The sequence below is a fragment of the Sceloporus occidentalis genome, unplaced genomic scaffold (genome assembly GCF_023333645.1).
Source record: "Sceloporus occidentalis isolate IW3139 unplaced genomic scaffold, rSceOcc1.0.p SCAF_2, whole genome shotgun sequence".
In the NCBI taxonomy this organism is placed as follows: Eukaryota; Metazoa; Chordata; class Lepidosauria; order Squamata; family Phrynosomatidae; genus Sceloporus; species Sceloporus occidentalis.
In genome coordinates, this window is record NW_028316982.1 from 253,371,097 (window position 1) to 253,397,894 (window position 26,798).

General features: G+C 37.8%; 1 protein-coding gene across 3 annotated transcripts in view; it reads right to left on the reverse strand.

The window, feature by feature from the left end:
* Positions 1-26,798, reverse strand: part of LOC149320001 (cytoplasmic dynein 2 heavy chain 1-like) — a 261,670-nt gene that overhangs the window by 203,504 nt on the left and 31,368 nt on the right. For 2 of the 3 annotated variants that reach the window (XM_089512747.1, XM_089512749.1), the window contains exons 20-36: positions 26,484-26,611; positions 24,831-24,980; positions 23,652-23,857; positions 22,509-22,664; positions 22,301-22,415; positions 21,256-21,426; positions 19,740-20,122; positions 17,028-17,160; positions 15,456-15,573; positions 14,620-14,732; positions 14,393-14,512; positions 12,719-12,869; positions 11,302-11,504; positions 7,691-7,873; positions 6,833-7,015; positions 5,356-5,579; positions 2,556-2,671 (exon numbers count right to left, since the gene is read on the reverse strand). In XM_089512747.1, coding sequence (XP_089368873.1) covers positions 2,556-2,671; positions 5,356-5,579; positions 6,833-7,015; positions 7,691-7,873; positions 11,302-11,504; positions 12,719-12,869; positions 14,393-14,512; positions 14,620-14,732; positions 15,456-15,573; positions 17,028-17,160; positions 19,740-20,122; positions 21,256-21,426; positions 22,301-22,415; positions 22,509-22,664; positions 23,652-23,857; positions 24,831-24,980; positions 26,484-26,611 — 2,853 coding nt within the window. The remainder of the gene's footprint in view (positions 1-2,555; positions 2,672-5,355; positions 5,580-6,832; positions 7,016-7,690; positions 7,874-11,301; positions 11,505-12,718; positions 12,870-14,392; positions 14,513-14,619; positions 14,733-15,455; positions 15,574-17,027; positions 17,161-19,739; positions 20,123-21,255; positions 21,427-22,300; positions 22,416-22,508; positions 22,665-23,651; positions 23,858-24,830; positions 24,981-26,483; positions 26,612-26,798) is intronic. The other variant, XM_089512748.1, reaches the window with a different exon arrangement.

Genomic DNA, 26,798 nt, shown 5'->3' on the forward strand with positions numbered 1-26,798 from the left:
GAGGAGGAGGACGACGACATTGCAGGATATTTTTACTGCAGTGTCATCATCCTAGGAGAGGGGAGGGGGGAAGATTTGCAGACTGGGGTGGAGGGAGCTACAAACTTACAAATAATCAAGTCGATAAAAGAAAAACCAGCAAAAGCTGAGAGCTGACTGCATTTGTTTCAAAGTTTATAACAGCAACAGAAAAAAATTACAGACTATAGATACTTTTTCAAAATAAATTATTGCTGTTTTGTGCCTTTAATTTCCAACTTAGCGTGACCCCAAGGCAAATCTATCACAGGTTTTATTTGGCAAATTTTTTTCCTAGCGGGCTGACACTACCATCCTCTGTGGTTAATAGTGTGACTTGCCAAAGGTCACCCAGTGGGATCCTCTGGCTGAGTGGGGATTCAAACCCTAGTCTCCCCTAGTCCAATTACAACATGCTGGCTCTCATTACAACTAAAGCATATTGTTTTTAATTGCCATCGAGTCAATCTCGACCCGTGGAGACCCTGCTGATGAGACATCTCCAAGACCCCCTGTCCTCCACTGCTCTGCTCAACTCCTGCAAACTCATACTTGTGATCTCTTTAATAGAGTCCATCCATCTTGCATGTGGCCTTCCTCTCTTTCTACTTCCCTCTACCTTTCCTAGCATTACTGTTATTTCCAGTAATCCATGCCTTCTCATGATGTGACATAATACAACAACCTGAGTTTTGTCATCTTGGCTTCTAAGGAGATTTCCGACTTGATCTGCTCCAGGATCCATTTGTTTGTCTTTCTGGCTGTCCATGGAATCCTTAGCACTCTTTTCCAGCACCACATTTCAAATGAGTTGATTTTCCTCCTATCCTCCTTCTTAACTGTCCAGCTCTCACATCCATACATGGTAATAAGGAATACAATGGACTGTACAATTCTAACTTTTGTACTCAGTTGTATATTCTTGCATTTTAGGATCTTCTCTACTTCTTTCATAGCTGTCCTTCTCCTTCTTAACCTTTTTCTGATTTCCTGGCTGCAGTCCCCGTTCCAATCAATGTTTGATCCCAGATATGAGAATTCTTTTACTATTTCTATTTCCTTGTTGTCTAGTTTGAATGTGTGTAAGTTTTCTGTGGTCATTATTTTTGTTTTATTTATGTTCAACTGTAAACCTGCCTTTGCACTTTCTTCTTTGATCTTCCTTAGTAGTTGTTCCAGGTTTGTGAGATTCTCTGCTAGTATTATGGTGTCATCTGCGCATCTCAGATTGTTGATAACCTCTTGTCCTATTTTCACTCCTCCTCCTTCTGTATCTAAGCCTGCTTTTCTTACAATATGTTCTGCATATAAGTTGAACAAGTAGGGTGATAAGATGCAGCCTTGTCTGACTCCTTTGCCAATTGGGAACCATTCTGTTTCTCCATGTTCTGTTCTGTCAGTAACCTCTTGTCTTGAGTACAGATTGTTCATCAAGACTATCAGATGTGCTGTCACTCCCATGTTTTCAAAGGTGTTCCATAGTCTTTTATGATCTATTCAAAGGCTTTGCTATAATCTATAAAGCACATACTGATTTTCTTTTGGAACTCCCTGGTTCATTCCATTACCCATCATATGTTTGCAATGTGGTCCTTAGTGCCTCTTCCATTTCTGAATCCCACTTAGACCTCTGGGATTTCTCTCTCCATGTATGGCTGGAGTCTATGTTGTAGAATTTTGAGCATAATTTTGCTTGCATGGGATATTAGTGCTATGGTTTTATAGTTGCTGCAATCTTTTGTGTCTCCTTTTTTATGGATGGGGATGTATATTGATCATGTCCAGTCTGTCGGCCATCGTTTTGTTTTCTGTATCTCTATGTTAGTTAGCACTATAGGTGACTCTGTCAATGTGGATTGCAGCAGATCAACTGGAATATCATCTATTCCTGGTGACTTGTTTTTCACCATTTCTCTTATTGCAGCTTCTACCTTCTTTTTTAGAATTTAGGGTTCATCTTCATATGGCTCTTCATTCCATGCATCCTTAATTCTGTCATCTTTTTTATATAGATCTTCTGTGTATTGTATCCATCGTCTTTTTATTCCCTCCTGGTCTTGAATTGTGATTTTTATTGTCATAGAGCATCCCAGTCCTTGGTTTGGACTTTCCTTTGATTTCCCTGATCTTGTGGAATAGGTCTCTCATTCTCCCCTTTTTATTGTTGTCTTCTATTTCTCTGCACTGCTCGTTGTAGTAGTTTTCTTTATTTTTATGCACTAGCCGTTGTACTGTTGCATTCATGGTTCTGAGCTTGTTCCTATCTCCTTCTTGTTTAGCTTCTCTTCTTTCCTTTATTACTTGTAACATTTTACCTGTCATCCATGGTTTCTTCTCCTTCTTTCTGTCCACTGAAAGTGTCTGTCTGCATACTTCTTTTATTATGTCCTTGGCTTCAGACAAAAGCTCTTCTGGTTCTCGGTCAATTATGCTTAGTAGTGCAAATCTGTTCCTTAAATCTGTTCCTAAAGCATATAGTGCTGGATATTTACCTTCAGAAGACACCCAGAGTAACATGTTTGTGTGTATATATTTACCTTTCTCCTTCACTCCATTTCTTTTCAGATGACGAAGAAGATTACCACATCCTCTCAGAACAGTCTTCAGTGCTCGCAAGCCCCAATCATAATGCTGCTGAGGTGTTAAGAGTTCCCTGAATTTAAAAAATAATAATAAGATGTTTTCAAATGCCTTTTGTATGACACCTTTTTTATTTGTAAAGAAGTTTATTGTTAAAAGCTAAAAGCCATCACAATATAAAATAGATCCAAACAGTAAATACAAAAACAGTATAAAAAAACCAAGGCACAAAAACCACAAACAAAACAACATGGTAAAATTAGTAAGAGACCCATCAACAAAAAACAATAATACATCATAAATGATAAAATAATAAAAACATAAAACTAGAATGGTTCTAGCCATTTTTTAATTAGAAAATGCTTCCTTCTAGTACTTCTGAAGATCCACTAACACCTATTATCATACAGACTCAGATCAACTACAAATTTCACACCCACCTTTACCATTAATCATAGTGTGGTGCAAGTGCCAATAGCTTCATAACCATCCATGCTTCCTCTCTATTTTTTCCCAAGTAAATTTAATCAGAAAAGATATAATGATGATCTAACTGTATGATCATATTAAACTTTAAAAAATCCCTTAAAAGTACAATCTACTTTTGCCTTACATGGGGGATCTGTTCCAGACCCCCCTCCCCGCATAAAGCAAATTAAGTATATGCTCAAGCCCCATTTGTTTGAATGGGGCAAGCCCCTGCAGCACGGTGTGCACCACGGGCATACACTCCATTCACCATATTAGGGCTCGCCATCCACATGATCTCAAATCTGCGTATGGCACAGGCGCACTATTCATCCATTTTTTTATAGCTAGAACACCTGAGAAAGTAATAGCATCATTTACTTACATACTCTCCAAAAATGTAGCTATTTATGCTTTATATCACAACAGTGCTACTTTCCATTTATTACATACAATAAGTCTGCATATTATGTCAAACAAGTTAGTGAACCATATTTTCATTTCTCATTTTATCTCTTCCTGCTTACTCTGGCATTTATAGCCTTGGCCTCTGTCTTGCTTTCATGGTCCATTACTCTTAATGTTATTGACTTAGCATCTGATTAGATCTTTACAGAAAAGTTAGCTTGAAACAAAGCAACTGAGTATTTAGGGGAATCTTGAACTCTACTAGGCATGAAGTACAGCATCCTCAAATAAATATGACTAATTAATCTCTTTTATTTGAGTTAAAACACCATTTTCAAATGACAATTGATGATAAACATAGTTTAAGCAATTTCAGAACCTTTAATTAGCAACAGGCCAATAAAAATTTATTCTTCCTTATAGGAATCCACAGATAATCTATAGAATCTTTTTCCTTAACATATTTAATCCCAAGACATAGCCTTGTTAGTGTGAAAAATGAGAAGCACCTTTCAGACTAGCAGGAACAATGAGGTTGTTAGCGTGACTTTTGTCAACTTAACCCAACTTCCAAACACCACAGTTCAAAAGACATGTTGACAAGCTACCGTATGTCCAAAGGAGGGCATAATGGTGAAAGGTCTGAAAACAATGCCCTTTGAGGAGCAACCCGGAGAGTTTTTTTAGCCTGGAGAAGAGACGATTAAAAGGTGATATGATACTCCTGTTTAAATAACTGAAAAGATGGAGCAAGTTTGTTTCCTGCAGCTCCAGATAATAGGACCTGTAGCAATGGATTCAAACTACAGGAAAAGAGATTCCACCTCAACATTAGGAAGAATTTCCTAACAGTAAGAGTACTCGGAGAGTGGTGAAGTCTCATTCTTTGGAAGTTTTTAACCAGGCTGGATGGCCATCTGTCAGAGGTCCTTTAAGTATTTCTGCAGGTCAGGGGGTTGGACTTGATAGCCCTTGAGGTCTCTTCCACCTCTATGATTCTATGATTAATCAGATCTTTCTTCCAGTTAGTCTCTTCCAGTTAAAGGTCTGGGAGGGTGGGGGGACTAACTTCTAGTTAGTATCAAAGATGCTACAATATCCTTTTTGCATACTTATATTTAATCCCAGGAATTCTAAAAGATGTCCACAAGGCATACTTGCATTTTTATGGTTATATATGAAAAGAAAAGAGAGAATGAATAGTTTGTTTAGAACAGCCTTCAGGCAGATATATGGCCTAACATTTGAATCAGGATGTTACAGTTCACAATTTATGCTATTAATGATGGGTACATTAAATCAAAACAGTTACAACAATGTTATACAACTATTATTTTTCTGCTGCATGTTTTTAGTATTAAGCATAGCAATCACTATGTATCATAAAGAGAGTAGGACACAAACCAGGTGATCTTTGGTACCATCCAGAAAATGTCTACTGTATATACTCAACTATAAGTCAACTTCATTTATAAGTCGAGGGCAGGTTTGGGGGCCAAAATTATGGATTTTGACATGACCCGGGGATGATGAGGGTAAAACTTAGAGGCATGTAACTAAGGATCTAAAGCTAAGGAAACAATGCCAAAAAAACTTACAAAATTCCAGCAGGCATGTTTGTGGCCAAACTAAAGGCTGTATGGATGAGTGAATAGAGTGGGGTCAGGGCTTCCAGGACAGATTACACTCTTGCCTATCACCAAGGGATGATTTCTTTTTAAAATAAAAGTTAAAGTACAGTATTTACACTGACACATGGATAAGTTGACTCAGTTTTTTGGGGTCAATTTTTGACTAAAATTTCTAGACATATACATGAGTATATACAGTATTTCCTAAAAGGAAAATGAGAAAGAAAAAATATTATTTATGACCACTTACCTTGATAAGTTAAAAATATCTACTAATTTTCTTCCCAGAGGTTTAGCATCTTTAAAACCTTCTGAATACAAAATAACTTCTGCAATAAGCTCATTATCAGGACGAGTCATAGCAACTGGCCTAAAAAGCTGTTTGAGATTGTCAGGCAACTTCTGTCTGCCTCCATAGCCCTTCCCAGCAGGATTCATGGTGATAAAAATTCCAGAATTGTGATCCATATCAACCTGGCATTAAAAAGTAATATATTTTAACAAGATGTACATTCACTTTGAACTGCATTCAACTAATGTGAACGCCTAATAATACATCTAAGCATTTAACATTACATAATTGTGAAACAATTATATATTTCCTGCTCTCTTAGGCAAACAATATTTTCCCCGCAGACATTCCACTTTCAAGTTATTTCTCAAGCTCTGCCTTTGAAATACCAGAAGCAACATAAACAAGATACAAAAGGAACAACTACTAGGATCCACTGTGGTTGACTTGACTGGACAAATCCAGCTAGCTTTCATGTGTGTTTTAATGTATGCCCTGTTCTGAAGATGTGTTGACACAAAACATATTGATAATAAAATCCTTAGAATGATAGCTGATTTAAGTTGGTGTTGATAGTGAGAGGGGGCAACTGAATCTGCACTGAAGAAACACAAGTTGCAAAAGGGCAACCTCCTCACATTTCTAAGACTCTCTCATGCCTACCCTGACATTTCAGCATTGCATAAATCTACTCTATCTCTCTTTGCTAGGAATAAATCAATCCATACCTGAGTATTTTCAGCCCTGTCCTGCATTTGTACTGCTGTGTCACTATGTGTCTTTGTGAAGGCACGTAAGGTTTGTAAGAGAGCCTGCCTTCCTGCTCCAAATCTCTGAACATGGTGGCTCCAAGTGGCATTGTGGCTTTTCTCTTGTATTCTAGACTCCTCAAGCATATTTTTCTCATTTTTTGTAATTTTCAAATGTTTCTTAAATCCTTCTGCCTTAATTCTTTGTTTAACCCTGTACTATGCCTTCTACTTTCTCCTTTTTCCTCACCTCCTGATGTCTCGTTCTACTCTCTGTTAACACAACAACCATTTGGCCCTTGACATTTTTCTTTTCTTGTGCAGTACAAGAATTCTTAAGAATATACATAAGAGCATTCATTTAAAGATTAAAGGGGGGGAGGGGGAGAGTAGATAGATCCCAGTGCCAATTCCCCCATTTAGAAAGCCCAGACAGATTATCCCATAGCACAAAAGCACAGGCAGAACACAAGACATAAACAAGACATATCCAGCGGCATTGCTTCTTTGGGGATGCTGGGATTTGTATTACAAAAACATATGTAAGTCAAAAAAGTAACTTATTCTTTATGAAAAGGAAAGGAAAAGTATGCAAAAATAAACAGCTTGTCTACCAGTAAAGTATGCTATAGCTTATAATACAGGGGAAAGCAAAAGAGAATGCTTATAAAGAAGCTAAAATATACCTCCTTTCCAAGTAATTCACACACAGGTTGGTGTTTCTTTAGAGCATGCTGGATTGTCTGGATTTGCATAGATACAGCAGAGAGTACAGCTTCCTCCAAGCGATTAAACTCATCGAAACAACCCCAGGCTCCGCATTTCACCAAACCAACAAATATTCTCCCCATTGATTTCACATCAATGCCCTTATAAATTAAGTAAAGATTATTACTTCAGATAGGAAATTTTCAATAATTGTTATCTAAAATTGCAAGAAAGATGACAACACATCAGTCCAAAACCCACTGTTAATACCATGACATACTTGTGAGACAGGCTGGAACAATACCTGAACTCCTCCAAAATGGTACTGAATAATTATGCATTTTCAAACTTTATTAATCTGGGATGTTTTTACAGTATTTCACAAAAATAGTTTCAAGGAGGCTTGCGAAGGAATCAGCAAAGAACAGAAGAAAATAAAATGTATAAATAAATTAATAAAATTTAAAAAGGAGACAAAATAGTAAAACATGAGAAAGAGCAATGAGATAAAAAACATAGAAAGTAAAAAAATGTATGAAAGCAAATTAAAGCAACTAGATAAAAGCAAAGGAAAAAAAGCAATTAAAAAGACACATACAATTTTTTAAAAAATCACAATGAGAGAACAGGGCAGGATTTGTATAGTGCAGAGAGGAATCTTGGCAAACTTGTCCAGGAAGAATTTTCAATTTTAGTGCCAAGTCTCAGAAAGCTTGTTTTTATTGAAGATTATCTCAAATGCTGAGTAGCTTTATGTTATTCAGTCTAAGCCATTTAGGGTTTCATAAAGGCTAAAACCTAGAATATGAACTATATTAATAAGATGCATTACTCACTTCATCACAATTAAAAACCAAAACTTGTCTTCCAAGCAGTCCTCCTAGGGCCTTTACAGATTCAGTCTTCCCAGTTCCAGCAGGACCATAAGGATTTCCTCCAAGACCCATCTTCATAGCTTGAGTAAGTGTGAGGTAACATTTGTCAGTCAGTGGAGTGTAAACAAGCTTTGGTGTATTACCCTAAATACATAAAATATAAACAACATTATTTAGGACAATGTGATTAAAGTTATATTACAACCTAATTATTAGCATGTAACATAGGTAATAAAATGGTCACACTCCAAATTAATAGTTATCCATAAATATCAAATATACTTGAAACCATGGAAATGTGCAAAGTCTTTATTTGTGTAACTTTTTTTGCAAAGCTGTAGATTTGTGACACAATTCAGGAAGGCAGAAATAAACCATGAAAACAAAGCAAATATCTTTTCTATTTTTTTTCCCACATGGAATACCATAGTCTGCACATACATGGCTGATTTTTAAAATTAGGAAATAACCAGCAGAAAGGAATTTGAAGTGGAGCAAGACTATGGCATGATGCAACAGGAATTTAATCTTTTCTTTCATTGCCTTTTGCTACCTGTGATAATGGCATCCTGCTATTATATTTTTGTATTACATAAGTACATTAGTTGCTTTATTGCAAGGCAGAGTTAATGCAAAGAAGCAGCATAAAGTAACACCTCATCAAAATCTCAAGAGACATTACTTGCCCAATGGGACCCCTGCATAAGTTAGAAAGTTTTGGAACTTCTAGACTTCTCAGAGCCAAAGGTACAAGAACAGCAACCTGAGGTTATGTGTACACATGCTACTGGAAAGGCAACTGGTTTTTACTGCAGTACAGATTAAAAGCCTGTATTGCATCACTCACACACAAACCACAAGGTTGTGGGTTCAATGCCAGCCAGGGGCTCAGGGTCAACTCAGCCTGGCATCTGGTGTTTCCCAGTGCTGGGGGGCAGGACTTCTGGAGATAGGATTTCCAGGGGCGGGACTTCCCTGGAGATAGCTGAAGGCCTGGGAGGGCAGAGGAAAGAAGAGGAACAGGGGCACATCTGTTCCTCCTCTTCCCCACACCCTCCCGGACCTTTAACTGTCTCCAGAGAGGCAACTAAAGGCATGGGAGGGTGGGAGAAGAGGAGGAACAGGCATGCACCTGTTCCTACTCTTTCCCCCAATGCCCCATCTTTCCGGCTGCCCTCAGAAATGGCTTTGTGTGACAAAGGGCGCGTATGCCATAGGTTCACCACCATGTGCTTAGGAAGTGCTTAAGCGCACTGATAAGCGATAGAAATGTACTTGCTATTGCTACTGCTACATCAAATTCTGGCAGAAACATGGTTGGAGAAGTTTCTGATTCACTGCATACCTGCCATGGAACAGCTATTTTGCAGTTCTCAGATTTGTTTTGTTGTAACTAGGGGAGGTGCCCCATGTGTATGATATCCTCTCAATATTATACCATATTCGAAGTCATATTTAGAATATAATGTAACAGACTAGGCTGGAATTTTTTAGAGGTTTTTTTGTGTCATTTACATTCTTGACACTATAGTGAATGTGTATTAGATAGTAATAAATTAAAATAATATATTACTATCTAATACACATTTATTATAGTGTCAAGAGCTTAAATGAGACAAACAAAGCTCTTAAAAAATGTGAGCCAGTGTGGCATAGTGATTCGAGTGGAGACAAGGGTTAGAATCCCGGCTTGGCCATGAAACCCACTGGGTGACCTTGAGCAAGTCACACTCTCTCCGGCTCAGAGGATGGCCCTGGCAAATCCCTTCTGAAGAAACTTGCCAAGAAAACCCTGTCACCATAAGTTGCAAATGGTTTGAAGGCACACAGCAATAACAAATACTAAAAATAATAAGCTCCAGGCAGGCAGCCAGCTTAAGTATAAGTCAAGATAAGGTGAAAGTAAATAACCGGCTCCTTACATAATAACAAGCCAGAGAGTATAAAGTCACTGGCTTAATACATGCTTCCTCAAGTGTATGCAAGAGAGGAAGACCACACTAGGCTGACCCTTTTCAGCGGTGCATTGATTCACACCTTTAAGATAGCATGGTTTATTTTGAGTGGATGAGATAACTGGAGGAAGAATGAAATGTCCTGGCTTATTGGCTAAATCAAAGCTGCAGACTGTATAGAAGCCATTTCAGCAGCAAAGCACCAGATACTGCTTCCAGCAAACTGGTCTAACTCTGCTGCTGCCACCAAGCAACTGCTGATAACCCAAACTCTTACATATGTAAGATAATCTTTTCTTGATTAAGGTTGTTATTGAGAGGGGAGTTAACACTTTTCTATATAATTCTAATAGAAGTATAAGCTTATTATAAGAATGTGCCTTCAAGGTGTATGTTAGCTGTACCAAGGACAGCACATTTAAATATCTATGTTTTGTGTTACTAGAATAAATCTTAGTTTAGGTATCTTTACAGTATTTATTTATTTTTATCCCGCCTTTCTCCCAGGTTGGGACCCAAGGCAGCTGACAACACACACACACATATATATACATTAAAACAACACTTTTAAAAAAAATTAAAATAATCCAATTAAAACAGTAAAAAGGTTTTTTTTAAAAAAATACATCCTACAAAATTTTAAAAATACAAGGTTAAAAATAATCTAAACAAACCCCCATCCTCCAATGAAGCTTGCTTGAACTAAAATGTATCCTTAAGGGGAATTCTGACGCTGATCTGACAATTGTATAAGGCTGGGTTTTGTAAGGATAGGAGCTTAGCAATAGCAGCTTCATTGATATACTGCTTCATGCTGAACTAAGCAGTCTCTAAGCGGTTTATAACTATAAGCTAATTGCCCCCAACAAGCTGGGTACTCATTTTAGCGACTTCGGACGGATGCAAGCCTGAGTTGAGCTTGAGCCCTGGCTAGTATTGAACTCGCAACCTTAAGGTTTTGAGTGAGTGGCTGCAGTACAGGCATTTAACCACTGCGTTTAGGTGACCAACATGGCAACTGGTTGGAAAATCCAAACAGATTCAGATCAACAGGTATAAGGCAAAGAATCTTCAATCTTCTACAGGTTATCAGGTTTGGGGACCACAACTGTGTCAATAAGCTTAGAATCCTCATCTGTGTCCTAAGCTGCTCATGGTACACTCGGGGGGGGGGGGGGGGGAGGCTCTGTGCAACTGAAGCTGTGTGTTACCATCAGCAGTTCTTCCAGTCTCACAGGAAGAGGGAGAAAAGATCATAAACAAACCTCTGGCAGTGCCCAACCTTACTGCCAGAGTCCTAACAGAGATTGAGAGTGGCAGCCTATCCAGAATAAATGACTGAAAGTGAAAGCCATGTCTTTCATTCAAAAGTTTAAGACAGCACACAGTTAGAATCATGCATATGCCAGATTCACTCTACATGCACATACACATATCATGCCTGTTATTTACAATATGAGGAAGACTCTTATTAGTGCTAGTGAGAGGTGACCTTCTTCTGTGAACATCTGACACAGTGGGAAAGGAACAATTCTAATCAGGGCCTTCACATGGATAGAGTCAAAGTCGCTTTAACAACAATGCCACAACTTTGCCATAAAAATGTAAAAACACTACCTGATATTCATACGTGTACTGCAGTTCAGCATCTACCATCTGAATGTAACATTTTTTATCTTTAAGATAAAATCTGAGTTGTTTCTTCCAAACCCAGTCATCAACACTGTTGATCTGAGCTTCATTTAGTTTCCGTACAATATCAATGTTATGAATAACATCAAGAATAAGAGCTTTAAGCTTCAGCTCAAGGATTCCAGATTCTGAGGAAAAAATAAAATTATTTCAAAGAGAACTTTAAGTACAGGTATATTTGCAACACTTCCCACATCTCACTGCATACCCTTCCAAAGCCTCTCACATATCAGTAGACCACTACCTCCCATACCTGCTTGCCATCCTAAGTATCCCTACCACTGCCAATCCTACTGTCCACAGGCCACTACTACCAATTCACACCCTCTTCACTAGACGATGTAAGAATTTTACACTTACCACATTCAGTGGTACTTGCACTCTTAAAATAAAAAGTCAATAGTGCAATGCCTCTTGTTTTGAATGACCAGGTAGAGCAAATGATACACAATTTAAAAGGTAAAGATAAGGGTAAAGGTTTCCCCTTTGACAAGATTGTCTAGTTGTGTCCAACTGTAGAGGGTGGTGCTCATTTCTGTTACTAAGCCAAGAGAGTCAGCATTGTCAAAAATGACTGTGGTCATGTGGCTAGCATGACTGCACAGAACACTGTTACCTTCCCACCAAACTAGTACCTATTTATCTACTTGCACCTTTACACGCTTTCAAAATGCTCAGTTGGCAGAAAGCTGGAACTAGTGGCGGGAGCTCACTCCATCACGTGGTGCTTGGGTCTCAAACTGCCAATCTGCCGACCTTGCGATCATCAGAGTCAGTGTCTTAACCATTAAGCCACCACAATTACAAGTATACAACAAGCCATCCTGGAAGAAGAAAAGCTCTCCCTTCATCCACCATCTTGAGGGAGAGAGAGGCAGGCTAGCTTCAACAGGCCTGCCTGGAAGAAGACAAGCCCTCCCTTCATCACCATCTTGAGGGAGAGAGAGGCAGGCTAGCCTCAACATGCCTCATTTCCTGGACTTTTCCCCTTCCCTACTGCCATTCCCTTCTCCTTTTGTGTCTTGTCTTTTTTAGATTGTAAGCCTGAGGGCAGGGAAATGTCTAATTTACAAATTGTAAGCCGCTCTGATAGCCTTGGCTGAAGAGCGGGGTATAAATATTATTATTATTATTATATAACCAAAACAGGTAGAGGCTTAACAAATCACAGTAATCAGATTTATTGCAATAATGTAAATTAAGGTAATAAAATTATTATAGTTTTTTGTGGGGTTTTCGGGCTAAATTTCAGGATAAAATTACTAATTAGTAACAGCCAGGTGTGCTTCAGGTATATAAACTCTCCAATCAGTTTGAAAACTGGACTTATCCTTTTCCATACCTGCATTACCTGGATCTTCTGTATTAGTGTCTATGCTTGTATAATGCTCCAATTTAGCCATTAGTTCTAATTCTGTTTGTTGCAAATTGCATTCTTTGATTGCACATTCAACATCTTCTGTGAACTGGATTTGTTCAGCTAAACAAATAATCTATTGGAAAAATTGTATTCATGTTTATTCACTTGGATATATTCAACGAGAGCTATTTAAACAGATTATATAACACATATAGAGACAGATTGATAGATGGATAGACAGAGAGACAGACAGAGATATTCACTTTATCAAAATTATAAATCTGCTGAAACATTGCAATGTACAAATAGCTGAACAAGTAGCTGTCCCCAGTTCTATCAAATAAGTGATATAATCTGTATGGATATGAAACGTCAAGACTATTTGAGTATTCAACGCTAAGGAGAATCTAAAGGCTTACAAGGCAGATTCATTTTCTTATGACTCCTGCCTGATTTAAGAATACTTAGGGGCAAGCAATACATGGCCACACAGTGGTGATTCTTCCTCCTGACATTTTTAAACAGGTGTGGTTACACACCCCTATCTCTTAGACTGAGGGACTGAGGTCCTTATACTTGTCACCTAATTCTAGGTGCTGTCTGAGGTCACCTTCATCAGCTTCTGCAAACCAAGGTTCCCAGCCTATGATAGAGGCCAAACCAAACAGGCCAGGTTAACATCAACACTCCACTTAAATATTACCAAATCTAACTAATGCTGAGACTTCCCACCTGAAGAAACTTTTTTCTGGTTGACATAAACAACTAGCAAAATTAAAAGTATACCTTTAAATTACAATATAATATGTACAGCCTAAATATATTTATATGTGCATGTGTTAAAAGTGAAAATCAGGCAAAAGTGATATTTTTTTAAAAAAAAGAGAGTAGAAAGAATTTTAGAAATTAAAAATTTTAAGTTCAAGTTTTTTTAAAAAAAGCCTTTCCTTTCTCTTCCCACTGTGCTTCGTCGCACATATACCATCTCTTCCACTGAGCAGGGACGTAGCCGGGGGGGGTTCTTGGAGTCCGGACCTCCCCCTCCATTAGAAAAATGAATGGTGTGTGCTGCTGCGCTGCCGCGCCCAAGCCCCATTATAATGGTGGCACTTAGTCTGGACCACCCCCCCTTTCCTAAAATCCTACTACGTCCCTGCACTGAGCTCCAGTGTTTTAAGTGGATGCCGACAAAAACCACAATGCCTTTCTCCCCAAAGGTAGATGTTTCAGGAGAAGTGGTGTCACCCACTCCCCTTAAGGTGTCACTTGGCCCAGCCCACACACCCCTAGTGATGTCCCTGACCTGAAGGACTATCTATCCCATATACAGTTGGACAAGGGCTAGGTTCTATGTGAGAGACTCTCCTTTGTATCATATCAGTGGGAGCAATGCAATTTGAGAGGTGGGAGTAGGCCTTCTCTGCATTCTCTCCTGACAGAATGTGATATAAGGCAGAATAATATCAATATTTTAATAGATAAAATAATATGCCCATTTATTTCAAAAAATCTACACTTAGTCTGGTCAGCCCATTAACTTTAATACATAGTGCACACAAAGGTTATTCCTTTTCTGATCAGCTATTCCTTCAAATATAGATTTGCTTTTCACCATTTTAATAACTATTATCTAGCAAACACAGAAAGAAATCTTACCTGAGAAGGAAAAAGTGATGGATCAATTGACCCCTGTGATCTTTTCCCAGCAGTTACACAGTCCATCAGTAGTTGTTTCAATGTCTCCTTCATTTCAAATGACAGTTTGTTAAGCCAAACCTAGCAAAGAATATAATAGGAAATACCAGAAACCATATAGAATATTCATTTTTCCTAGATTTTGATGTTTGATGTTTTGATGATTTTGATGGAGTTTATTTTCTTACCTCAACATCATTGGATAGAAGGATTTTATTTTTAAAAGGTACAACTTCACCTTCTAAAGATTTCATTGCAATTATGTGTTTAAAATCTTCATCAAAGCTCACACTGTGGATTCCTGTTAATTAATAATATCATTTCCTATTAAGTATAGTTTATATTGCATCATCATACTATTACAAAGTCTTTTCACTACAAAATTCAGTTTTGTATGATGAAACACAGTTGATAAACATAATCTAAACTAAAGCAATATATCTGTGACAGATTACTTAATTTCTATAACAGTGTGGTAAATCTATTATGGATGCCCCATCACCACATGACAAAGGCTGAAGATACTTCGATTTTTAAAAATGTGAACTGGTTCTGCATCTCTGTATAAAATAGCATACAAGCAAACTACCTGACCTGCCAAGTCTTAAATCCTTGAGAGAACTACTGAGAATGTGGCTCAGAACTGTTCACATAATTGTCCACATACAGAAAAACATTAAAGGTCTTTTCCTGGGGAAAGGTTTGGATATAAATGTAATTAATTAATTAATTAATTAATTAATTAACTGAATGGGTATGTACATGTTTTTAAAGAATAAACATATTAAAAATATTTCCCAAGTTCCTGAAAAATATCAAAATGAATCCATTTATTTTAAGATAGATTTTTTCGTACTCTTTTTTTTTTTAGTTCACATCTAAACTGTGAAGAGAAAATTTAAGAAATACCCAAGTTTCTAGTCCTCCAAGGAGTGGGCAAAATTCTTAATTCCTATATGGAATGAGAAGAAAGAACTACAAAAACTGAAGCACAGGTGCACTAATGAAAGAATTTATAGCTTACCCGCAAAAAGTTTCTTCAAGTGAGACTGAATAACTAATGGATTTGTGGACTGTCCCAAAATTTCCAGAAGATCATCATCCCCAATGAAATAGAATCGAGGGAATGCAGAACGTTTTTCCTGTTTAAAAAATACATAATTCACTCTGCATTTCTAAGACACTACATTAATTTTTAGAAAGTGCTAACATACTGCAGAACAGCATTTCACAATTTCCTTGCAACATTCATATATTTACTCCACACATTTCCATGCCATAATCCTTTGAAAATGCCAGCCACAGATGCAGGTGAAACATCAGGAATAAATACTTCCACAATGCACCAACACAGCCTAAAATACCCACAGAAAACTATGGATGCCGGCCATGAAAGCCATCGATTTCACATTGAACATCCATATTCTCACATAAAAAAATACTCCCTGCACCTCCCTACCCCAGTCCATATACAATATATGTGTAGTGGATTGCTCCTTCAGCCTACCTAAAATGGGTGCATGTTTACTAAAAACTAAGTATTCATATAGATGGGCTTTGGTGTTGTTGTTTTAGTTTGTTTTTGTTTTGTTTTGTTTTGTTTGTAAAAACATAAGATGGATTTTCTTTCAAGAGTAAATAATCACAGCTACAATCCTATATATATTGAATAATACTGAACATAGTGCTCTTGCTTCTCCTGAAAAATCAACATAGGTTCAAATTAAATAGTTGACAAGTTCAGATGTGATACTGAACTACATTATAACATTGTGTGCTGAAACTTACATACACCACAAATTCAAATACATACCCCTCTTTCTTCTCTGGTGTATTTTGAGATTAGAAACAGATGCTTCCAGGTTTAAAGAAACTAGAGTGCAGATGTGCATATAATACTAAATAATGGATGAACAACTGTGGTCTACTACATGTTGTTGGACTGCCCTTAACACATGCTTCACCACAGGCTATGCTGGCTACATATGCTGGGAGTTGCAGTCCAACAACACTTCGAAGGCCACAGATGCCCATCTCTACTTTAAACCACACTTAAATACACAGAGGCTAGGATCCTGTTGGTTACCCCAACTGGAGGAGACCAATTCAACCAACTGCTGAATGTTGAGTCAACAGATAAGTAAATCTTGTTGATGCAGTGGATTTACTGTAGTCAGGAATAACAATATGATTTAGGCTACTGTCTGTAAAAGATCAACCTGTTTTAGCAGGGACAGGTACCAGAAAATAAGGATATGTCTTGGTAAACAACCACACAGGAAATATGTAATGTAACATGTTGCACTATATTCTCATCTCCTATTAGTACTCTTATTCATAAATCAAGCCAGCCATGACTTTTTCCACAAGGCTATTCCATTTCAGTTTCTGTTTTGCTAACCAACAAAGCAAATTTCATTGTGACTGAGTATGCTTGATCTTCACGGGACTATTTTTAAGAGAGGAAGAGTCTTGCCCTCTTGAGTTGGCTGATTTTTCTCTAGATTTTTCTGTAAAGCTCAAGGCACAGATATCTCACTTTCTGTCAACTCTCAACTGTTGAGTTCACCATTAGAGGGAATGATTAAAAATTTACCTCCAAGAATTCATTTAACGATTTCTGACACCTCTGAAGCTGGTCAAGAATAGTGATCAAGGCATTTCTTATTCCTGCTCGAGCAATCAATGATGTTATGCGGTTGTCTTGCTTGATGTCAGCCAATATTGATCTTTGAAAAGAAACAGCAAGGTGTGACAAAATACCAACATGTATTCTTTAGCCTAAATATGAAAGGCCAGATAAGTATCTAAATAATCATGAAGATGCAGAAAATATTATTTTATTCCATCTTCATGATTATTTAGATATTTATCTGGTCATTCACATTTTTATTTTATTTTTTATTTTTTTACATAAAAATATAATTTTTATATTTATCTGGCTGCTGCTGTTGTTGTTGGCTACCCACGAGTCAACCTCAACTCATGACAACCCTGTGGATAAGACATCTCCAACACACACACAAACACACACATCCTCCACATCTCTCCTCAAATCTTGGCGATGTAGGCCCATGACCTCCCTAATTGAGTCTATCCATCTGGAGTGAAGTCTGCCTCTCTTTCTACTATACTCTACCTTTTCTAGCATTGTTGTCTTTTCAAACAAGTCATGCTTTCTCACAAAGTGGCCAGAGCACAGCAGCTTCAATTTAATCATATCAGGCCCAGTACAGATTGGTGCTTTGCGCTGGCCTGGGGCCAAAATTAGGGCCAGGTAGGGCTGGGCATCCACATGCGCCTAGCCCTACTATCGGCGCCCGTGCACCATCTTGCCGCACCCCCATCCACAGAGGGTGCACGATGATGACATCCATGTGGTGCAGCGCCCAAACAGCACCATGCCAATGTCATCTTCACGCATAAGCGCACCAATGGCACCTTGCATGCGGCCTAAAAGGAATCCACCAGGAGCTGGTTCTTTTTACGCCTCCTGGAGGCTGCACCATTTGGTTTGTGCGGTCTCCATCCAGGACAGAAAGGGGCGGTGTCTTGCCACCCCTTTCTGCCATTTTGTACAACCCCTGAACAGGGACAGTTCAGGCTTCATCTGTTCAAGGACCCATTTGTCTCTCTTTCTGACTGTCTACAGTATTCTCAGTACTCTTCTCCAGCACTATATCTCAGATGAGTTGATTTTCTTTTTATCTGCTTTCTTCACTGTCCAGCTCCCACATCCGGTAATGGTGATAGGAAAATCAATGGATCGGACAATTCTAACCTTAGTGCTAAGTTTTATATCTTTAAAGTTAGAATCATCCAATCCATTCTTTCATAGCTGCCCTTCCCATTCCTAGTGTTATTATTATTTCTTGACTGCAGTCTCCGTTCTGATCAATATTTGAAACAAAGTATGGGAAATCTTTAACTATTTCAATTTCCTCATTGTCTACCTTGAATTTATGTAAATAAATAAATAAATAAAACTTATTTATATCCTGCTCTTCTGTAACAATACAATCAGAGCAGCTCACACTAAAATGTTCACATACAATATAATACATAAAATTATAATACCCCCCCCTTAAAAAGAATTAAATATATTACAATTAAAAGAGTTTTAAAATCAATTTATAATAAAGATAACATAAGCAGGGTGGTAGTAAATACATGGTGTGAGGGGGTAATCAATCTGTGGCCAGGGAATTTATTTGGAAAAAGCCTGCCGGAAGAGATCTTATCTTGACAGCTTTTTTGAAGCTGTCTAAGTTGGTAATTTGATCTCATCCGGCAGGTCGTTCCATAACCTGAGAGTAGTTGCAGAAAAGGTCCTCTGGGAGGTTGCAGTTAATCTGGTCTTTAAGGCTGCAATAAATTCCTCCCAGAGGACCAGAGTGTGTGGGATGGACTATATGGAAGTAGATGATCCCTTAAATAGGTTGGACCCAAGCCATGTAGATCCTCCATGGTCATTATTTTTGTCTTCTTTATGTTTAGCAGCAAGCCTGCCTTTACACTTTCTTCCTTGACCTTCCTTAGTAATTGCTCCAAGTCCATGATGTTTTCCTCTAGTAGTATGGTGTCATCCACATATCTTAGATTGTTGATGCTCCTTCCTCCTAATCAGATACACTCCAAATGTACTGTACTACAGTCCCCACTGTTCCCAGACTAAATTGTCAGTGGCGTTGTTGGAGTGGTATCCAGCCCACATTGGAAGTACTACATTGGGCAAGGCTAGAATAAAAGAACAGGCTGCTTATCCTAACTGTGATTCTTCCAGTGGTCATTTGTGTTCTAACGCAAATGGGTTTTACAACTGCATAGAGTGTCTGCTAGAATGTTCTAGATCTGAGTAGACTTCGTGGAAGCCTGCCAAAGCTACTCCCTCCTGAATTCCATGGTCCTCCAAGAATGCAACAATCAACCTGAAAAGAGGGTAGGAAGGTAGGTTGTGTGAGGACACAGCTAACCACTCAAAGAACCAGTTATAGATATGCAACGTGTTCTTCTTCATGGTCTCTATGCCTCACACAAATAGGGGATTAATAAGCTAACATAAGGTGACAGGTCAAGTCATACAAAAATAACAGACGGAGGACAACCAAGCTTAGCATCTGTGTTAGCTCTAGAGTCCAAGCAATAACAGCAGTTAAAGCTGAGGGTTCAGCCCCTTCAACTGTTCTGCATAGATAAGGAAAGGAAATACCTCTCATTATGGCAGCTGGTATATTGATTGCCCTTTTATGCCATTTCCATGCTTACTGATAACCTGAGATAGTTAGATGAAAAGTAAATTAAAACTGACCTGAAGTCTTCATCTACTCTGTTGAAGCGTGATTGCTCTTTAGGTAAAGCTCCACGACCAAAAATGGGTTCTAAATAGACCCACTTCCTCTGAATCTGGTTTAAGTTCTGAAGATACTCATCCAGCTCAGCAAGTTTCCTCTCCCAGACAGAAACCTTATCCTGAAACCCTTTGTAATATGGAGAGTCCTTTAGGGACTGAAGGAGGCAGCGATTGTCGCCAACCTGGTTGACTATGTCTTTCCAGTCTTTGATCAATTTGATAATCCGGTTCTGACTATCTTCATAATCTGTCAACATGAAGACGGCTCCAATTCCCCAGAGCTCAAGCTCACGTAAGGCTTCTCTGATGGTAACTTCACCATGAGCCCGACTGTTCAAATCCTTATTTCAAATATAAATTACATTTTATTTAGGCAAAATTAGGGATTCTCATTTCTACTATAGATAAACCAAAAGAAAGAATCACTGGCATTTTAAAATCAAAAGCTATCAAATTAATCATACATTGCAATACATGAGTACTAATTTTTAGGACACTTTTTCAACTAAACAGCTAATTCCACAAACTAATTTACCAAGTTGAAAAAAAAATTAAAAGTTTGAATTGTTTGGCTAAAGTGGAAGCATATTCCCCTCAGTGGAATATTATTTTATATCTGGTGGCAACCAGTGTCTTCATTTCAGTAGTGATGGTTCATCTCCAGGTTTTATTTAGAAATGTAAAGGAGCTATCCAGGAGTCTCAACCTATTTGGGGGATAGGATCAACACCTTGGATAGCTCATTTAAAGTTCAGACCAAAACCTGGAGCACATTCTCTACTTCATTTCAACAAAAAACTTACTGGATAGGGAAGGACTCTTAACAAACATACCCCAAAAGGGTCTTGAAACCATGCCTTATAAGGAAAGACTTAGGGAGCTGGGTATGTTTAGCCTGGAGAAGAGATGTTTAAGGGGTATATGATAGCCCTGTTTTAGTATTTGAAGGGGTGCTACATTGAGGATGGAGCAAGCTTTTTTTCTGCTGCTCCAGAGACTAGAACACTGAACAATGAATGCAAACTTCAAAGAGATTCCACCTCAACGTCAGGAGGAACTTCCTGACAGTAAGGGCTGTTCGACAGTGGAACACACTTCCTCAGAAAGTAGTGGAGTCTCCTTCATTGGAGATCTTTAAACAGAGGCTGGATGGCCATCTGTCAGGGATGCTTTGATTGTAATTTACTGGATGGCCCTTATGGTCTCTTCCAACTCTATGATTCTATGATTCTATGAAAAAGAATTTTGACTCCTGAATCACTGGTTGGCAAATTGGCTGTAACCCATTACTGGTGGATTGCTCTTCATGCCATCCCTAGAATAAGGTTTTCAGATCTTATTCAACACAGATCATTTTAGCAAGTCATTTGTTCGTGTTCTAAAATAGCTCTATAAAAAAAACTCATAATCCAAGTGCATAAATGGTCCAAATAATTTTCTGGCTCATAGTATGTGTTTAAAATATGATCCATACCTTAAGTTCTGCTGCTTTTTCCACAATGATATCTGCTACTTTTAGGAGGTCTCCAAATACTAGGCTCTCTAGACTAGTACCTCTAGGAAGACCAAGAATGCGAAAGAGGTCCAACCAGTGATCTGGTGACAGATGTTCTCCTCTAACATATTTCAAAATAGGAAGTGTCATCTGTGGCAGAAAAAAAACATATTTATATCTATCTTGTTTTAAGATTATAATAACCTAAGAGTAGAGTTTTTTGTGGTAACGGAACAACCCAAGCCCCAACATACTCAGAGGCACTCATTTCCAGGAAAGTGTGCCATAGGACTCCACCCTTGATAATTCACTCTCCTCACTTTGTTAAAGAGGACTCCCAATATGTAATTTAACATGTTTTCTCTTGTTATGAGAGGTGTATTTTGCTTCACTTTGAAGCAATGCAGCATGGGGGTTGTTGAGCGATAAATATTGTGATTTACAACAATCTGAAGAGCTACATACTGAAGCCACAATAGAAGTAAAATAACAGATATAATTTTGATTGGAAAAAAACTAAATGTAAAGATAAAACTACCTAATTACCTAGTAATGTCTCATTTCAGTCATGAACTCAAATATCATCAGGTCTATCATACCTATTTTATCCTCAGTACCACGCGAGCAATATGAGAATGGTTATAGGGGTGTATCTTAGTTGATAGTTGTACTGGTAACAGCCACCAAATGGGTGTTGGAACTGTGCCCTTCCTAGTTCATAAAAGCAGCCAAAGGGAGACAGACTGAATGGGTAAGAGGAGTGGTGAATGCCTCACTGCAAAAAGGCTGGATTCTAGACTGGCTAAAAGAGGCTGTGGTGAGCTCATAACTGGAAAAAATAATCCTCCCCAAATCCCACTATACTGGATAACTACTGGCCTATCTCCAGTAATCCTTTCTTGCACAAGGTTCTAGAGCCTATGGTAGACTCTGAGCTCCAGATGTTCCTAAAATGAGACACATTCTCTGTTCTGAAGTATTTCCTAATACTTCTACTTGCTTTATTTCTCTTTCTTCATTTTACCTTGTATTTGTCAACTTCTTTTTGCAGCTTCACAGTCATAATTGTATGTTCCTCTATCTTCCTTAATTTATCATGCCAGTTCAACAGGAATTCTTCAAAGAGGTATGTCTTACTCCTGTGTAGATTACATATTTAAAAATAGCTTACTCTAGGTTAAATACTGTTAAAATGAAGAGGTATAAACAACAGTTTGGAAATAAAGCCAGACCTAAATGTAATCCAGTCTTCATTGGCTTTTTCTTGAAAACCTTCATAAAATTCTTCATATAGTGCCCAGACTACTGAACAAGAATCAATGTCTCTGCGAATTTCGCTGGCTAAAGAGAAATCAGGCTCCTCTAAGTCAAAATGGCTGCAGTCATTTCTGAGGGAAAAGAGCACAGGAACGTTTAAATTGCATGCCAGGTAACAATTTACATTACATTGTTCACTTAGGCTGCATCCGCACTACAGAAATAATCCAGTCTGACACCACTTTAACTACCCTGGCTCAGTGCTATGGAATTCTAGGAACTGCAGTTTTGTGAAACATTTTGCCTTCCCTGTCAGAGAGCTCTGATACCACAACAAACTACAGTTCCCAGAATTTCTTAGCACCGAGCCATGGCAGTTGAAGTGGTGTCAAACCAGATTATTTCGGCAGTGTGAAGGCAGCCCTAGTGTATTGAGTCTGGGTAACATAGGTCTCCAGTCCAGCCACTGAATAATCCACACAGGTTCAACAAGACTACATTATGAGGTCCACTCCAAACAATTGATGGCTACGGTAACTAGATATTTTTAAATACGTTTAAGTTCTTGATCATGGAACAATTCAAGGTTTTAGCAATGTGGTTACTATGACTTGGTAAAAAAACAGGAGCCAAATCTAACTATTTCTTTTTAATAACTAAAAGCTCAAAAGGGATGCTTGTCATGCCTTTTAAGTGTTTAATGAAACACAAAAGTGAACAAGTCAGAAAACTGTTCTTTATTGGGGTTATTGTTTCATTTGTTTTCAAAAAGCCATCCTACAGTATGGGGGTGAAAAACTGTTGGGTAACTGTACCCCAATGGCCCCTCAGAAACACCACAGGCCCAGCACACCAAATTTTGCTAGTTTGCCTCCCATGACTCCTTAGGAGGCAGAGGTCCTTTCCTCTTGAAAAAAAGTCCTCTCCTTGGCCTAAAATGGCCCAGAAATTATCAAAATGTGGTGAAATTTCCCCATGTCTTTTTAATTTTTTTACTGGGGGTACTGAAGGCCCTGGGAGCCTCAAAAAAGTTCCTGTGGGCCACACATTCCTCTCCTATATATACCAATTAGTATGTATACTAATATGTACACATATACCACCCAAAACAAACATACCTTAATTTTTGTTTGGTATCTTCAAGTTCATCAAACTCAATTTTCTTTTCCTTTATGGTTTCAGCACTTTTCTGCAGCAGATCATGATGTCCACTTTCAATGATATCATCATTAGGTTTTAACTGGTCCCAGCGAGCTTTAAATTTCTCTAGTTCTTGAAAGTAGGCATTTAAACGTGACATCACATTACCTTTCATTACTTCAATCTAAAGTGCAAATAATGTATCTTTGTTAATCATTACTTTTCTTTAGCAACTTATTATAAATATAAACAGATTCTATGAGATTATAGATATGTTATCAGATACATACCAGTATACACTTAGTACACTTAGTATAACACATATTAATTAGTATTTATCATCCAAATGTATGATACTGTCATGTAGGCTTCAGTTTTCAAAGTTAAAGGCTGTCGGATTCTAGCACCCTAGTTGTAGAAGTTGCAGAAAACCTGTGCATACAAAGGGACTCCAGGGGGTGATGCACAGTAGCAATGACACTCATATCTAGTTCTTCAGTGCTGGAGCAGACACAGATCTCTTTTCTTTCCATCTCTTTGTCAGCTAGGTGGGAATGCACACTAGGGATCCCATAGCTTTTCAAGCAGACCTTACATTTATCAAACCATACCCTAGGATCTTCAGTGAGCAATGTGGCTGCATAGAGACCACAGAATTTTAAGCAGTTTCATGTTTTTATTTTCCTGACTTCCACAGGAGTTAGATTAGCATATCACAAATAATAAAAAGAGGACAGAAAACAAAATAAGAAATGATGTGACTAAATATTGTGGCTGTTTTTCACAAGCTTCTATGATGCTTTTGGAGACCATGACCGCTTTCTCCACATTTATGAAGTGGATATCTTAAAATATGAGTGCAATAAGGAAGTGTTGAAAATATGTCTTTTACCCCATTGGTGCAGCATTTAAACACACTGCTGCAAAAGAGAACTGAAAAGCCACCACCATGGCAGCTAGAACGCCCTTTCCGTGGCGTGAAAAGGAACCACTTTTTGGTGTGCAGTTGTTGTGGCCTCGATCCAGCAAGGAAAGGGGCTGCATGGAACAGCCCCTTAGGGGAGGTCTGTTGAGCCCCTAAGTTGTTGTTCATGGAATTTTTTTTAAAAAAGGGCAGAGTCTAGAGTGAAAGCTATTTGTAATTTACACCAAATTACCTGTTCTTTAACCATAAGGTGATGACTTTCCATCATTAATTCAAATTTATCCCATGTAGCTCTTAGAGTGCTGATTGTTTCAATACCTCCACCAGCTACCGTCCGCAAAAGTTTGTTTTTACCATCTGCTTCTTGAAAGAGAGAAAAGACCTATACAAAGATATTATATAAGCAAAACTGTCAAAGAAATGCAAGATCTTGGTTTATACCATTAAACACAGCATTTATCAAGATACATACAGTCTTATCCTTATCCACAGATTTTTTATCAATGGATTCAAGCATCCACGGCTTGAAAATATTCCAAAAAAGTATAAATTCTAAATAGCAATCCTTGAGTTGCCATTTTATATAAGGGACACCATTTTACTATGCCATTATATTTAATTATTATTATTATTATTTATATCCCGCTCCATCTGCACTCAAGCAATCGGCTTACAGCATTAAAAATTATACAAATCATATCCCCCAACCCTCTCTCCCATAAAATTGAATTAAACATTTTACACTTTAAAATATGTTAAAAATAAATAACAATTTAAATAGATAAAAACAAACAAACAAACAACAATACAACAATAGACAAGCAAACAGCAAATGGGGTCGATCCATTACTTTCTCTCTTTGGTGACTGGGCGTCTATTCAGGAAAGGCCATTCCATAGTCTGGGACCGATATTTAATGGGGCTTGAGCATCCACAGATTTTGTTATGCACGGGGGGATCCTGGAACCAAACCCCAGCGGATAACAAGGTCCCACTGTATTTCGTTATATACCTATAAAGAACATCTTCTTGCTTTCAAAAGAAAAATATTTTTATTGAAAGTATAATCATTTACAGTCTATTTGTTTAATTAAACTTATTTGAAGAAAGCAGGCAGTTTGAAAGATTAGTCCATGTCAAATCTTTTCTGAAATGTACATAAAAGTATATTCTTTTTGACAAAACCCAAATAGATTTCCGTTTTTGTTTTCACAATTTGATACAAAAAATATAAAAGGTTAACTAATATTAAAAAGCATCACTATAACACTATAACCTCAGAATTTTCAGCACTGATGAGCATGGTGTGTCAGCCAGAAAAGTAGAAATGGAGCCTTATAGTAATTAACAGACCCCAAATATTATATATACAGTGGACCCTTGTTATACACTGGGGTTTGGTTCTAAGATCCCCGTGGATAACAAAATCTGTGGATGCTCAAGTCCCAATAAATATAATGGCATAGCAAAATGGTGTCCCTTATAAAAAATGGAAAATCAAGGTTTAATATTTGAAATTTATACTTTTTTTAAACATTTTCAAACCGTGGATGCTTGAATCCATGTATAAGAAATCTATGTATAATAAGAAGGTCTGATTGTACTCGACTATAAATTGACCTCATATATTCATTGAGGACAGGTTTTGGAGAAAAATTATGGATTTTGATATAACCCATAGATAAGTCAAGGGTAAAACCAGCATGTATGTAAGGCATGTAACAAAGCCAGTCACTCTCAGCACTTGTGTCCTGATCAAGACTCACTCATAATGTGAACTACTGCCACTGCCTCATGTATGGAAAAAACAAGAGGAGAAAAGCCAGATTTCCAGATGAAACATGGGGCAGAACAGTATAGTTTGTGATACAAGGAAAAATATTACCTCTTCTTTTTTTTCTTTTAGATTTTTATATTTCAAATTATCTTCTGTTATTTCATCCACAGTTTGGGGCCTCATTACCAAAGTATTCATGGCATCGTTGAGAAATGAATTAATATCATGTAAATGTGCTATTGAAAAGTAAACAAGAAACAAATTAATTAAACTTGTGTTTTAAAATCCACAATACTAATGAACTACTAGCAACCTCTGTAGCAGCCTTCCCCAAACAATTGCCCTTTAGATACTCCCACCAGCTTTGAATAATGAACATGTTGACTGGTACTGATGTGAACTGTAGTCCAAGGTCCAAAACAT